The sequence below is a fragment of the Idiotropiscis lumnitzeri genome, chromosome 1 (assembly GCF_059441095.1).
Source record: "Idiotropiscis lumnitzeri isolate Australia: NSW breed Sydney's pygmy pipehorse chromosome 1, RoL_Ilum_1.0, whole genome shotgun sequence".
In the NCBI taxonomy this organism is placed as follows: Eukaryota; Metazoa; Chordata; class Actinopteri; order Syngnathiformes; family Syngnathidae; genus Idiotropiscis; species Idiotropiscis lumnitzeri.
The window spans coordinates 5425039-5438634 of NC_142391.1; the positions used below are offsets into that span (position 1 = coordinate 5425039).

At 40.9% G+C, this 13596-nt stretch overlaps 1 protein-coding gene and 1 gene segment (V, D, J or C); both read left to right on the forward strand.

Moving 5' to 3' along the window:
• Positions 1-1541: 1541 nt before the first annotated feature.
• LOC148342933 (uncharacterized) lies at positions 1542-11130 on the forward strand. Of its 2 annotated transcripts, none has more exons than XM_088312736.1 (10): positions 1542-3763; positions 5500-5934; positions 6974-7035; positions 7206-7241; positions 8123-8197; positions 8312-8480; positions 8559-8666; positions 9606-9654; positions 9747-9933; positions 10159-11130. In XM_088312736.1, the coding sequence occupies exons 2-9, from the start codon at positions 5536-5538 to the stop codon at positions 9887-9889; spliced, it is 1041 nt and encodes a 346-aa protein (XP_088168862.1). In that variant the 5' UTR covers positions 1542-3763; positions 5500-5535; the 3' UTR covers positions 9890-9933; positions 10159-11130. The 2 variants fall into 2 exon arrangements, with proteins under 2 accessions (XP_088168862.1, XP_088168854.1); XM_088312728.1 differs by having other exon boundaries at positions 1550-3763; positions 8309-8480.
• A 1501-nt stretch (positions 11131-12631) lies between these two features.
• Positions 12632-13075, forward strand: LOC148342934 (T cell receptor beta variable 18-like). The segment is given in 2 exon segments: positions 12632-12683; positions 12759-13075. Coding segments are annotated over 2 exon segments (369 nt in total).
• The last annotated feature ends 521 nt before the right edge of the window (positions 13076-13596 follow it).

Below are 13596 nucleotides of genomic sequence, written 5' to 3' on the forward strand. Positions count from 1 at the left end.
TTTTACTCCGTTTTATATATATATATATATATATATATATATATATATATATATGTGTATATATATATACATATATATATACATATACATATATATATACATATATATATATACATATGCAGTCGATCTGTTTCTTTTTATGTCAAGTTAACCATGTTATCGAACTGTTTTATAAAGGTAATAAGTTGTGTTAACCTGCTTGCAAATCCCTACCAAGTGATTTCTGGTCCTGAGGTCACTTTGTCAAGGATGTCCAATTTCACATTTTCACTTTTATCACGTTTTCAATAAATGAGTCATTAAAGGTTTACCTGCGTTTGGCAAAAAAATCAATTTGATCAAACTAGTTGACAATATGCCATTATTCTTAAAAGACTGACTGCCTTCAAATGGTGGACCGCAGGCCAGATGCAGACCAAGTCACGGTCTCATCTGGACCCACAGTCAATTGCTGTTAGATAAAGATGAAATATGTGCGCTGTCACACATCATTTTTTTTCTACATAGGCCACTGTCATACTTGTGACAGTGGCTTTGTGATCATGTGATCTAATGAGCCAATCAAACCATTTGGTCACTGGAAGACATTTACCGGCTTGATGACACAATTGGCTTAGTCAAAAATTCCTGTCTTAAAATTCAGTTTTTGAGGTGTCGTTGCGACTTTACCTCAAATGTCACCAACCGTTCTTTTTTCATTTGCAAGAATCAAAGTACAATTTGTTCTGAAATGTGGACCTGAAACTGATTCAGTTACTAGTTGGGTGATTGTTTTCCAAAGTAAAAGCAGATGTTTCCAATATCTTGTTTTGATTCAACACAAAAAATAATCTGTCTACTTTCAAGAAGGTCTACAACAATCTGAATTACTATTGAGAGGCTAAAGCATTACTTGATTATTAAAATAGTTGTCAAATAATTTTATTATGGATTAGTTGTCAATTAATTGATTCATTTCAACTCCTGGGAAAACCTTTGCAACAAGAATTTGAATATTTACTCAAGATCCCAGAGATAGACAGAAAAATGCATTCTCAGATGTTTCTGGATTATAACTAATTAAGTCTAAATATAAAATTATATTTTTCAATCAAATGTTAAAACCATATATGTTGTTCCCATTAAAAAGGGAGTTCGGTATCTCAGCATTTATGTAACGTAAGAACGTCAAAGAGTAACAATTTAACTTTTCACCTAGTTAAAAAACAAACAAACAAAAAATCAAACAATATTTTGGACCTATGGCTTCAAAGAGATTTACCAGTTTCAAGGAGAGTCTTGACAAATGACTGTTTACAGATTTGTAGTTCTATCGCTTAATGTTTGTGATTCTACTTGTAATTACATGAATAACATGATAATAAATTAAACATAAATAAAATACGGGCCCTACTATTTCGGTAAACTATCCCCTTAAATTTGGCACAAATAAAAAAACTGAAGCTTTAAGGATAATTTATTCAGTTGTTTTTTTTAACCAATGTCACAAAAATTCATAAAATGTTTCCCCCATTTTTCCACTTTCAGTAGTTTTCTTCTCCTTTGAATTAATAGCTCATTGTCTCAACGCATTGGAATAACTGACTTTGTATCTTATATTGTATAAGATTTCAGTAAAATCTTTGAAAAAGAAAAAAAAAAGTAAAACACCGTAGTGCTGACATCATTAGCCGTCAATACCGAGTCAGCCTTTCATACTGAGACGTCAACAATCGTACAACTTTTTTACGCTTGGTTTTGCACACGTCATAAAAGACCAACGTTATTCACCGCAACCTACCTTCATTTGTGCAAGTTGACCAAGCGTGATGCAATTGCAATACTATAATCTAAAAAGAAAATACGATAAATACAGTGTATAAAAGTGATTTTTAACCGAGTAATGTAATCGTCCGTCACCTTTCTACGCACACTGGACCGACGTATCTGCCAATATGGCTCATAGAGTAGCAGAGGGCAGCATTGAATCTGGACCAACATGGCCGCCGTGACGGTTCATTGTAAACAGCAGCAGGTGAAACCGGACCACCTTGTCCGCCATTATGGCCCCGAGTGCCGCCGAGTGCAGCGTTGAAAATGGACCAACATGGCTCCGTGGCGGCAGCATTGAAACTGGACCAACGTGTCTGCCATTATGGCTCATGGTTAACCAGCAGCTATGGCTGCCAAATCTATAATTAGAATAATAATAATGATGATAATAATAATAATGATAATATCATAATGCATACATTATGCTATTATACATATTAGTTATAATGAACGTTTCCCCTTTTTCCATGTGAACTAAGAGCTTGACCTAATCAGTATGGAGGCGAATGTGATAATTGTTATAATGTGACATATGTTTCTCATGCGATTGACGACACAAACGTGTCAAGTTGAACGTAAACGTCAATGTCACTCAAGTAGCCAAAAAAGCCAGCGGGGGCGAACGGCGCACCAGCAGCTAGCACCTTAGCCACAAGCTAACTGTCACCTCAAACCTCTTCAATTCCTTTTTTAACTTTACTTTGTCGTGAACGTAATGAAGACAAAGCAAGCCGTTAGGAGGCGAATGTCGTGTTATAGCGCACCGGCTATGCATTCCGTTAGGAGCTATAATACGATAAAATTCAAATGGGGAATCTTTAAACCTAAAGGTTGGGTGACATAACAAAGCGCTTTGATGACTTTTAAGAAGCTTTTTGGGCTCAGTTTGTCCTACCACGTCTGTGGGCGGACGTCCACGCAACTCGCCCAGCGAGTCCAGAAGGAGTTCTACGCACTGCACAGGTTCGGGAGGAACCTTGAGGAGAGCACAGCAGAGCGCAGCTGGTGAGTTTAACGGCAGGTCCACGCTTGTCTACGCTGACATACTACGATTTATCCTTCCAAGTAATAATTTATAATGCATATAAAATATTTTTCATACAGCTCTTATTTTGGAACTCACAAGTAATTGGGACTTGTTATGTGGTGGTCTGGATTCCAGATTTTAGTGTTAACTGGTGTGGGTTCAAGTCGTGCTCACATTATTTTGGATACACTTCTGAATCATAAGTGAATCATTGCTAGTGAAGCGGTTCCAGATTTGGTATTGGAATTCATGATTAGTTAAGGACTTTTGATAATGTAGTGGTTCACATAGCTCGACTGATGTGGGCTCAATTCCCATTTACATTACTTTGGATACAGCTCATGTATTGTAAGTGTAAAGCGCATTGTTTTGTGGGTTTTGGGTGTTTTGGATAGTGAAGTAAGTTCCCAAAGCTCGTAATACTGAAGTTTGGATTTATTTAAAAAACATTTTGACTGCAACATCCTGCAACAAGTAATAAAATTCACCTCAATTATGCCAATATCATTGTTTAAAAAGTTGGCGAGTGGCTTCTGTTTTAAGCTTGTTACAAACCACTTACTACTATGATGTAATGATTACGTAGAAATGTCTGAGGGGATGAACAATTTTATTTCAACTGACATTGCGATTTAATCACAAAGGCTGCAATTTGGGGAAAAATGCTTAATTTCAGTTAATTAGTAGAATTTAATTTATTATATTGTTAATATATTTTTACCTAGTGTCTTAGTTCAGGATTTAAGACATGTAGTCCATATGTATACATTTTGCTTCATGAAACATGAAAAGTAAAGTGATAATTCTTGTTAGCATTGTTTTATCTGCGTTATGATTTATTAATTTGTGTTCATGCCACAACTAGTTGGCAGAATTTGAAGCTGTCAAGGCGGACGCAGAGAAGACCGCAAGTCAAAGTGTTATGTGAGTTATTAACTCTTATTTGATTTAATGTTGTTCATAACATTAATGTATATTTATTGCTTGTTTAAAAAAATACATGGGAAGAGGACCATTGGAAAAAAAATTGAGTGAAAAAAAATCCAATTGTGATTTTTCTATATCGTTCAGCCATGTATTTGTCCATCCATCCATTGTCCGCCGCTTATCCGGGGTCGGGTCGCGGAGGCAGCAGCTTCAGCAGGGAAGTCCAGACTTCCCGCTCCCGAGCCACATCTTCCAGCTCTGCCGGAGGGATGCCGAGGCGTTCCCAGGCCAGCTGGGAGACGTAGTCTCGCCAGCGTGTCCTGGATCGTCCCCTGGGCCTCCTGCCGGTGGGACATGCCCGGAACACCTCCCCTGGGAGGCGTCCAGGAGGCATCCTAAACAGATGCCCGAGCCACCTCATCTGGCTCCTCTCTACGTGGAGGAGCAGCGGCTCGACACTGAGTCCCTCACGGATGGCCGAGCTTCTCACCCTATCTCTAAGGGAGAGCCCAGACACCCTGCGGAGGAAACTCATTTCGGCCGCTTGTGTCCGAGATCTTGTTCTTTCGGTCACGACCCACAGCTCGTGACCATAGGTGAGGGTAGGAACGTAGATCGACCGGTAAATCGAGAGCTTCGCCTTTTGGCTCAGCTCCCTCTTCACCACGACAGACCGATACAGCGTCCGCATCACAGCGGACCGATACAGCGTCCGCATCACAGCGGAGGCTGCACCGATCCGCCTGTCAATCTCTCGCTCCGTCCTCCCCTCACTCCTAAACAAGACCCCAAGATACTTAAACTCCTCCACTTGGGGCAGGATCTCCTCCCCGACCTGGAGAGGGCACTCCACCCTTTTCCGACTGAGAACCATGGTCTCAGATTTAGAGGTGCTGATCTTCATCCCAACCGCTTCACACTCGGCTGCGAACCGCTCCAGTGAGAGTTGAAGATCACGGCCTGAGGAAGCCAACAGTACCACATCATCTGCGAAAAGCAGAGATGAAATACTGAGGTCACCAAACCGGATCCTCTCATCGCCTCGACTGCGCCTAGAAATTCTGTCCATAAAAGTTATGAACAGAATCGGCGACAAAGGGCAGCCTTGGCGGAGTCCAACCCTCACTGGAAACGAATCCGATTTATTGCCAGCAATGCGGACCAAACTCTGACATCGGTGGTACAGGGACCCAACTGCCCGTATCAAGGGAGTTGAAACTCTTTCTGACAGGGGATTCTGCCAAGCGTTCCCAGCAGACCCTCACAATACGTTTGGGACTGCCGGGTCGGACCGGCATCTTCCCCCACCATCGGAGCCAACTCACCACCAGGTGGTGATCAGTTGACTGCTCCGCGCCCCTCTCTTCACCCGAGTGTCCAAAACATGCGGCCGCAAATCCGATGACACGACTACAAAGTCGATCATCGAACTGCGGCCTAGGGTGTCCTGGTGCCAAGTGCACATATGGACACCCTTATGCTTGAACATGGTGTTCGTTATCGACAATCCATGACGAGCACAGAAGTTTAGTAACAGAACACCGCTCGGGTTTAGATTGGGGGGGGCCATTCCTCCCAATCACGCCCTTCCAGGTCTCACTGTCGTTACCCACGTGAGCATTGAAGTCCCCCAGCAGCACGAGGGAGTCCAGTACAGTTCCAGTATAAAACAGGCAAAAACTCCTTTCATAGGTAGTGTCTTTTTAAAAAAAAAAAAAATGGTGCTGTTCCAGGAGATTTTAAGCGCCTGGCAGCCAGGAGTGATCAGCATGGAGCACCTGCCCAACGATGAGGACGTCAAGTGGGACAAGCTCCTTGACAACATCCTGAAGTCGGCCGACGCCATCTTGTGGGGCTCCACATCCGCCAGCACCGCCTTGCCACTGCCACCGCCGCCGCCACCGCCACCGCCACTGCCACCGCCACCGCCACCGCCGCCGCCGCCGTCCCCTAAAGAAGATGCCCGGCCCGTGCCCACGACAACTGCGGCAAGCGAGCCCAGAGGGGCGACAGATTTGCTGCCCCTGGCAAGCGATCGAGATCACATGGAGCTGCTGATGGAGGGCCAACCGCTGGATATAGACGATGAACTCTCCAATGTCCTGGATGACTTTTGGTTGCCCGACTACCTGGGCGGCCAAGCGGGCCCCATCAACATCCAAGACCAGGTAACCAGAACCCTTTCACGCCCTCTTGCATTTGTTATGACGACTCTAATGCTACTCACACACCCAAAAAAGTGAGGAAAGAAATGCCACAGTAATCAGGCACCCTGAAAACATTGAACTGAAAACAACTTAAATTTGGGTCAAATCTTAACTTTTTGGGAGTTATTCATTTACACCCCAAAGAACCCATAAGACAACCAAAAAACTTTTTTTTTTGTTTTGTACAAAGGTACCTGATGTTTCGTGGTTGGGATTCATTTGCCCAATGTTTTGGGTTCAATAAATAACCCAAAACGTTGGTCGGTCAAATATGACCCCATTTGAGTTATTTTTGATCCTACGACTTTTAGAACATGCACCCTTAAAGCTGCTGGGCCAAAATAAATAAATAAACATTGGGTCAAGAAATTGACTTGACCCAATTTAGTATTTTTTTTCTTAAGCAAAAAAAAAAAAAAGCTGAATTTTTTTGGTTCATCATTTGGGTTCTCTTCACCCAATTTGTGTTATCTTTGACCCAACTGATTTTAGCATGTCCACCCTTAAAACTGCCGGGTCCAAAAAAAAAAAAAAAGCATAAATATTGGGTCAATAACGTGACTTGATCCTCTACTTGGGTCAATTTGACTCAACTTTGGGTTGTTTTGTGCAAAACATGTCGTGTCCAACAAACAAACCAGAAATGTGGCTCACATTCATCCAAGTCAGGCCGGTTCAATTTTGGACTCAAATTGGGTTATTTTGGTAATAGTGAAAAAAATGATGTATTAAAACTCGTCAGATAATGAATATACACTTTCAAAAGAAGATTGCGAACATATTCAAACACACTTTAGTGTTTTACTGCTCTACAGAACATTAGACAAAGTGGTGCGAGGGATTCATGTAGTGCGAAAGGGGCTAATGGCAGTAATTCACGCGACCTGCCTGCTTTCTTGCAAAGATTCTCGTGCTCGTGCTTGTGCGTTTGTGTGTGTGTGTGTGTGTGTGTGTGTATGCGCGCGTGTTTGTGTGTGTGCGTGCGTGCGTTATTCCCCAGGATGACGACGTCACGGTGATGCCGGTGCACGAAGGCGTGAACCCGCCTCTTCTTGGAAGGCTGTAAGTGACAGACTCACTTGTGATAAGAAAAATTTGAAGTGGACGTGTTAAACGTTTGTTGTAGTGGTTCACATAGCTGCCTGTGATTCCGATAGGCGGCGATGTTAGGACTTGTTTGTATCTGCCGCAAGAAGTTTAGTGATGAACATTTTTTCTTTTTCATGTAACAGGTGCGGGTTTGATTTCCATTCGGAAGAGGTGCACATGTATGTGGAACTCATAATTTGTTCACATTGCTGTTTTTAATATAGGGCTCAAACAAAGTATTTTTTTTTTTAGCCTGATGCCGATTCCGGTATTTGGCAGAATAAAATTATGATAACAATTAATCAAAAAACTTGTTTTTCTGGTTCCGTAAGACTTGTAGAACATTTGACTGTTCTATAATACTTTGTCCTTCAGTATTTTAATTTGCAACAGAGAGAAACTATCAGATTTGTACATTTTTTTAACAATTTTTATTTTTGGGAGAGTGGACAGTTGAACGTTAGGTCTTTGTTCTAGTGGCAGTGGTCCTCAACCAAAAGGCCGCGGCCCGGTACCACTTTGGATGGGGCAGCACAGAATGAAAAAATGAAAAAAAACTTGCAGTACTTCCAGTTTGTTATTCGAGACTGAAAAACATTTTATTTCAAAACGTGACCATTCCATGGGACTTCGTAATTGTCGCTGTTTCAGACACACCACGCTATTGTCAAACCCACAAGCTAGCAAAAGAGTACGAACACGTACAAAGCTCACTCTGCACAATACGTGGCGAGCAGATAACTCCGAGTGTAAATGCCAATGGCTCGGTTCCCGTGAAACTTTTTTTTTTTAACTCATTCATTGCCATTGACGGCTAAAGACGTCAAAGATCCTTTTTTTTTTTTTTTTTAAACTTGGCTGGTAGTGAATGAGTTAATTGACCTTATTTTTCTCTATTGGTGAGAGTGGTTCACCTTTATTTTTTCCACTTCTATAAGTTTCCAAAAGGCTTTTTAAATCTTAATGCCCCCCCCCCCCATTTTTTTTACACAGTCTATTTAAAGACTTTAGTGAAAGTGTATTTGTGTGTGCGTGTGCGTGTGTGTGTACGCACGTGTAGTAATGGCGAGATGATGTGTGGGGCGTCCTCGTCATCTGACTCCATTGACCCTCCGACAGAAGCCTCACAGACCATGTAAGTATAAAAACAAAGCAAAATAAACGTCGCCAGCAGTCGCCAGCACTCTTATCATGTGTGTGTGTGTGTGTTGTGTGTGTGTGCGCGCGTGCGCTTGTGTGTGCGCAGCAGCAGCAGCAGCAGCCAATGTTACAGCCACAGCCAGCAGGAAGCGGATCGGCCATACATCAAGAAGCCGCCAAACGCCTTTATGCTCTTCCGCAAAGAGCAGAGTCCCAGCGTCGTTGCCCAGTTCAACATCACCAACTCCGCCGCAGTCAATAAAATCCTGGGAAGAATGGTAAAGTACCGCTTCAACCCGTCTTGGCATTTTCGTGTTGCGCCACGGAAACTGATGACCTGTTGTGGGATTCCACAGTGGAAGTCGTTGCCCAAAAAGTTGCAAGCCAAGTATTACCAGCAAGCCGAAGAGCACAAAATCCTCCACAGCCTGCAGCATCCAGACTGGTCCTGCACAGAAAACTATGTAAGACCTAACACCATACATGGATTTCTTAGATTGTGCCCGTAGAAATATTAAATGTTGACATATATAGAAATGCTGTAGATGCATTTAACTTTTGACAAAAGATGCCTGCAATCAAGAATATTGGCGCAAATTTGGGTTTCAACTTCAAATTATCATGTCATTAGCCCGTAAAATATAGCGTGCAACATGGATCTGAACAATATCCATTGAATTAAACGTGGAATCGTAATTCAAAAACGGTTAATTATATTTACGTTCTAATTTTGTTACATTTTTATCCTGTATGGTAAAGTCCTGCGGTATAGCGTGCTAAATTGTTTTGTTTTTTGTTGAACTAATGATTGGATTTCCAATTATCTTAATGGGGGATGTTGATTTGAATCTGAAGTCGAGGTCTTGTGATTTTTCTCAGTTCGGCCACAAGTATTTTTTTTTTCTTCAAACAAAAACTTGATTCTTTAAAATATAAAAAAAAATGTTTCTCTTCAAACGAATAAACCAAAATGTATTTCTCTGAGACAAACTTTTTTTTTTTATTTGAAAAATATTTAAGATGAATATTAATTCTCATTTTAATATAAAAATTCCACAACTATTTTTCTGTGCGTGTGTGAGGGTGTGTGGGTGTGTGTGTGTGTGTGTGTGTGGAGCTGTCTAAATTAAACCGTGAACTCAAGATTAATTATTTAAAAAATTAACAATAATAAAAATAACAGAAATACAACAAAAAAAAATATTTAAACTCAATTAACTCAGTTTTATTTACATATCTTGCAAAGCCAAATTCAAACACATTACCATATTAGCTGTACATCTTTAGCACATCGTCTCATCTCATTGAATTTTTTTTGTGGAAAAAAGTTGAAAATGATATCTGTTGACCAATGTTATACGGTCATGTACAACAGTTTGATTGCATTTTTGTTTGTGTGGTAGGGCAAAAAGAGGAAGCGCGATCGCAGCAGGCATAGCACCAGTGCCCCAAGTAAGTCATTTGACCAGCACCTGCTGGCATAACATTAGTACACTTGCACAAATGCGTGTTGTCGCCTCCCTCTTCTCACCTCGCATGCAAAGAGTCCCTAGAGGACGTCGCCCCGGCAGTGGAACATTGCTGCGGCGGCATGGGCCACGCCCCCGGCGAGGACGCGTTGTGCCGTCACTACCACAAGAGCGTCGTTGGGGAGACGCACACATACGCCCACACGCGTGACTGCTGATGCCACCACGGATTGGGTTCACGCTTCCCCTGCCGTAACATTAGGTACCCCTGCACACACAGTAACTTAGCTTTGGAGAAAAGACTGTTCAACAGTCATCCAACATCTGAGCCGCTTATCTTCAGGTGTCTTCGGGGGGTACACCCTGAATGGGCTGCCAGCCAATCACAGGGCACACATAGACAACCATCCATTCACACTCACAATCACACTTAGGTCAATTTTTAGTGCACAATTAACGTACCATGCATGTGTTTGGAATGTGGGAGGAAACCAGAGTACCCAAAGAAAACCCACGCTGGCTCGAGGGAGAACATGCAAATTCCACACAGGAAGGCTGGAGTCTGGATTCGAACTCTGCTGTGTGAGGCGGATGTGCAAACCAGTGGACCACCGTGCCGCAGTCAACATATTTTGTTGAGAATTTATTTTCATCAAGAAAAATATGAATATTTAAATTTTTAATTTTCTTCCTCAAGAATAGACCTTTTATCGAAATAAAAAATACTCAATTGTACTTTGACTTTTGAGTGCACCAACCTGCGAGTTTTCATGGTGCAAAAGTGCCAACCTACCACACATGCAAGTCACTATATTTGCATTCCTTGAAGACATAAAATAGAAATATTCATGGTAGAAGAAAATAGTGCAAAATTTCATTACGGTAAATCGCAGGTTCCATATTCATGGTCCCGCTATTTTGTAGACTTTTTGGTACTGTGAAAAACACTAATTTGACATAAAACACTTGTTTGGTTTAACTCCGTTATATTGGGTGAAATTCCACTTTTGGCCACTAGATAGCGACACAGTTTATGACTAAATTAGAAGAACAACAAAACGGAGTACTTCAGTAAAGCTTAGTTATTAATCATTATCGAATGTCGTCTGCTATAATCCTGCTTTTTACACTTTCCAAAACGACGGCTGTAGGTTTATCTTATAATGTACATCCTTGGGCATGGTTATTGATGTATATCATGACATAAACGGATCGGAAGACTTCTACAATTTGTACAATATTCTTGCTTTCTTGATGTCTTAAAATATGTATGATTTTAAAAATGTGTTAAACAACAAAGTGCAGTTTATGCTGTGAAAACATTCCAGGTCACTAGGGTTGTAACAAAAACGAATTAGAAAATCTTTTTTTTTTTTTTTAAATACAATTTAATTGTTGCATCCTTGAATTGTGTCACAGCCCATGAAATGTACATCAGCTATAAAAACATTTGACACTGCTGACGATTTTGTTGTTTTATTTATTTAACTTTGGTGGTTTGAGCTTTGTCTGCGTGTGTGTTTGTTGGATTGTTTTGAGCAGGATAAATAGACTCATGAATGTGAATCGCTAATAACGAATGTCAGGGCTAATGCTGTGCTAGGCCATCTTTAGGCTAATGCTAGCGTGATGTGACGTTAAGGTGGTTTGTGTCGAATAATTTTAACTAAATTCAAGTGCTCTAAGTACCCTACCATGATTGTATTTTATGATTGAATGGTAATGATGCTTTGTGTTTGTTCTTTGAGGTCACGGATTGTCCTTGCTGGACAAGACGTACTGCGCAACTATTTTTAAGTAATTATTTGTGTGTTTAAAATCTCAATTGTAACAATTTTTCTAAAGTTTCCCCGACCCCGCCTTTAATAGTATACAAGGAAATTCTAAAACCAAAATTCATGCTAACCTTTTTCCCTAAAAATACACTTTTGTAGACTTTCTAAATCTACTTTTTATGATAAAAAAAACTATCTGATAAAAACCAGAAGAAAAAAACCAACTCACTCGCTGAGCATTTTAAAATGTTATTTAACCCCAGCAGGTTGGGTTGAAGATTGGTATAAGATTTGTCTTTTCGGACGTATGACATTTACCCGAACAAGTGCATTTTGGTCATTTGTCCACTTGATGGCGCAAATTTTTCATGCAGAAAAGTGCCCGACCTCCCTGATGATTATCACGTGAATGTGGAGGACAGAAACTGAATACTTACTTGAGCACACTTATTTTTATTTGTAGCAGTGTCGTTCCCCATTGTTTTGAATACGCAACCTTTTGAATGCCAGATATTTTTGAGGGATTTTGTTTTGTCTCAAGAATACAGAAATAGATTTACACGAAATAAATTCCAATATGCAACTTTTTATGGAAATAGGTTTTTTAAAAAAAATCATTTTGGGGAATTCTTTTCTTGAAAATATAAAATGTGTGCAAATACGCAAATTTGATTTTTGGAAAAAGCAATGTTGAAAACATTTAGTCAAAAATATATGAAAACATTTAAATAATTTTTTCTCCGGAAATGGCAAGTGGTTCCTCGGAAATATCAAACATTCAATCTTTTAACTTAAATACGCAACTTTCTCAGAAATATTTTTAAAAACATTTTGAAAACTTTAATCAGTCAGCTTTGTATAAAACAACATGTGCATTTGTCCCCCCAAAATGTGTAACTTATAAAATCATGTAACTTCTTTTTTTAAATACAGCTTTTTATTTGGTGCATATATACAAATTTGCTTCTTCACAAACCAAAGTAAATTTTTTATTCTTAAATTCATATTTCTAGAAAGTCATTTTTTCCTATAGATAATGTTATTTCAATTATCTGTAATCCACAATTTGATGAGCTGACTGATCAGGAATCTTGCTGTATCGTTGTGTAATACTAACAAATCAACCTTTCAGATGCCACCTTGCAGGATGTGGCGTCTCACTTGACACTCGACTCCCACTCAATAATGTCGCTCGTCGTCTGCCTCTTTGTTGTCTGTCTGTCCTGCGGCGTTACTGGTGAGACTCGGCATGTTGTTGACTTGACGATGGTGAATACATAAGCGCACATTGATTTGCTGGCTTGCCTTCCAGGAGATGGCAATGGGGTCCGCCAGGTCACGGATTTGCTGGTCCAATTAGGCCATCCTGCCCGCCTGCACTGCAGCCACGACCTGGGAGGCACCTACTTGCTCTTGTTCTGGTACCGAAAGACTCCGGGAGAGGGCTTGAAGCACATTATCAGCACCACGCCCTTCAAGAGCCAACCGGAATTCAGAGATTCCGGCTCGGAACACTTGTGGGCCGAGCAGTCGGTGGCTGAGAGCGGGTTGTTGACGGTGAGGAAGGTGCGACGGAATGACACCGGAATCTACTGGTGTGCCGTCGGCACGATTCACAGTGATGTGTGACTTTACGAGGGCACGCCAAAAATGAGTGACACACTTTACATGATGCCAACCGCACCAACATACCCACAACCTGAGGGCAACCTTGCCTCAATGATTCAAAATACCAGACTTGGTTTAGTAACAAGTCAAACAGCTGCTAGAGGAATTGGACGGCCCGCATGACAAATGGTGATTTCCTATGCTGGAAAACCACGGCCAAAGTTATCATTGGGTCATCAGGAATGTTAATAACCACCTATTTCTAATCGGTTATATTTTACAGAAATACAACAATGCAGAATTTGGAGTTGTATGTTACAAATATAACAAACCAGTAACATTTCGTTTAGCAACTTTCTAACTTGGATAAGTCAGGGGTGGGTAAACATTTTAATTGGCAGGCGACAATGGGTTCTAAAATTTGACAGAGGGGCCGGACCAGGAGCAGATGCATGAAGTGTTTTGGTAACTTCACCTCATGGGAGAAAAAAAACCCGTTTAATTTTAACTCATTTACTGCCAGTGACGGCTAAACACGTCAA

Excerpts from the sequence above, each read along its gene's own strand:
- LOC148342933 (XM_088312728.1), top strand. The coding sequence starts at position 5,536 with ATGGAGCACCTGCCCAACGATGAGGACGTCAAGTGGGACAAGCTCCTT. Across the intron at positions 7,036-7,205 it reads CCGCCTCTTCTTGGAAGGCT|GTGCGGGTTTGATTTCCATT; the intron begins GTAAGTGACAGA and ends TTCATGTAACAG. Across the intron at positions 9,655-9,746 it reads GCATAGCACCAGTGCCCCAA|AGTCCCTAGAGGACGTCGCC; the intron begins GTAAGTCATTTG and ends TCGCATGCAAAG.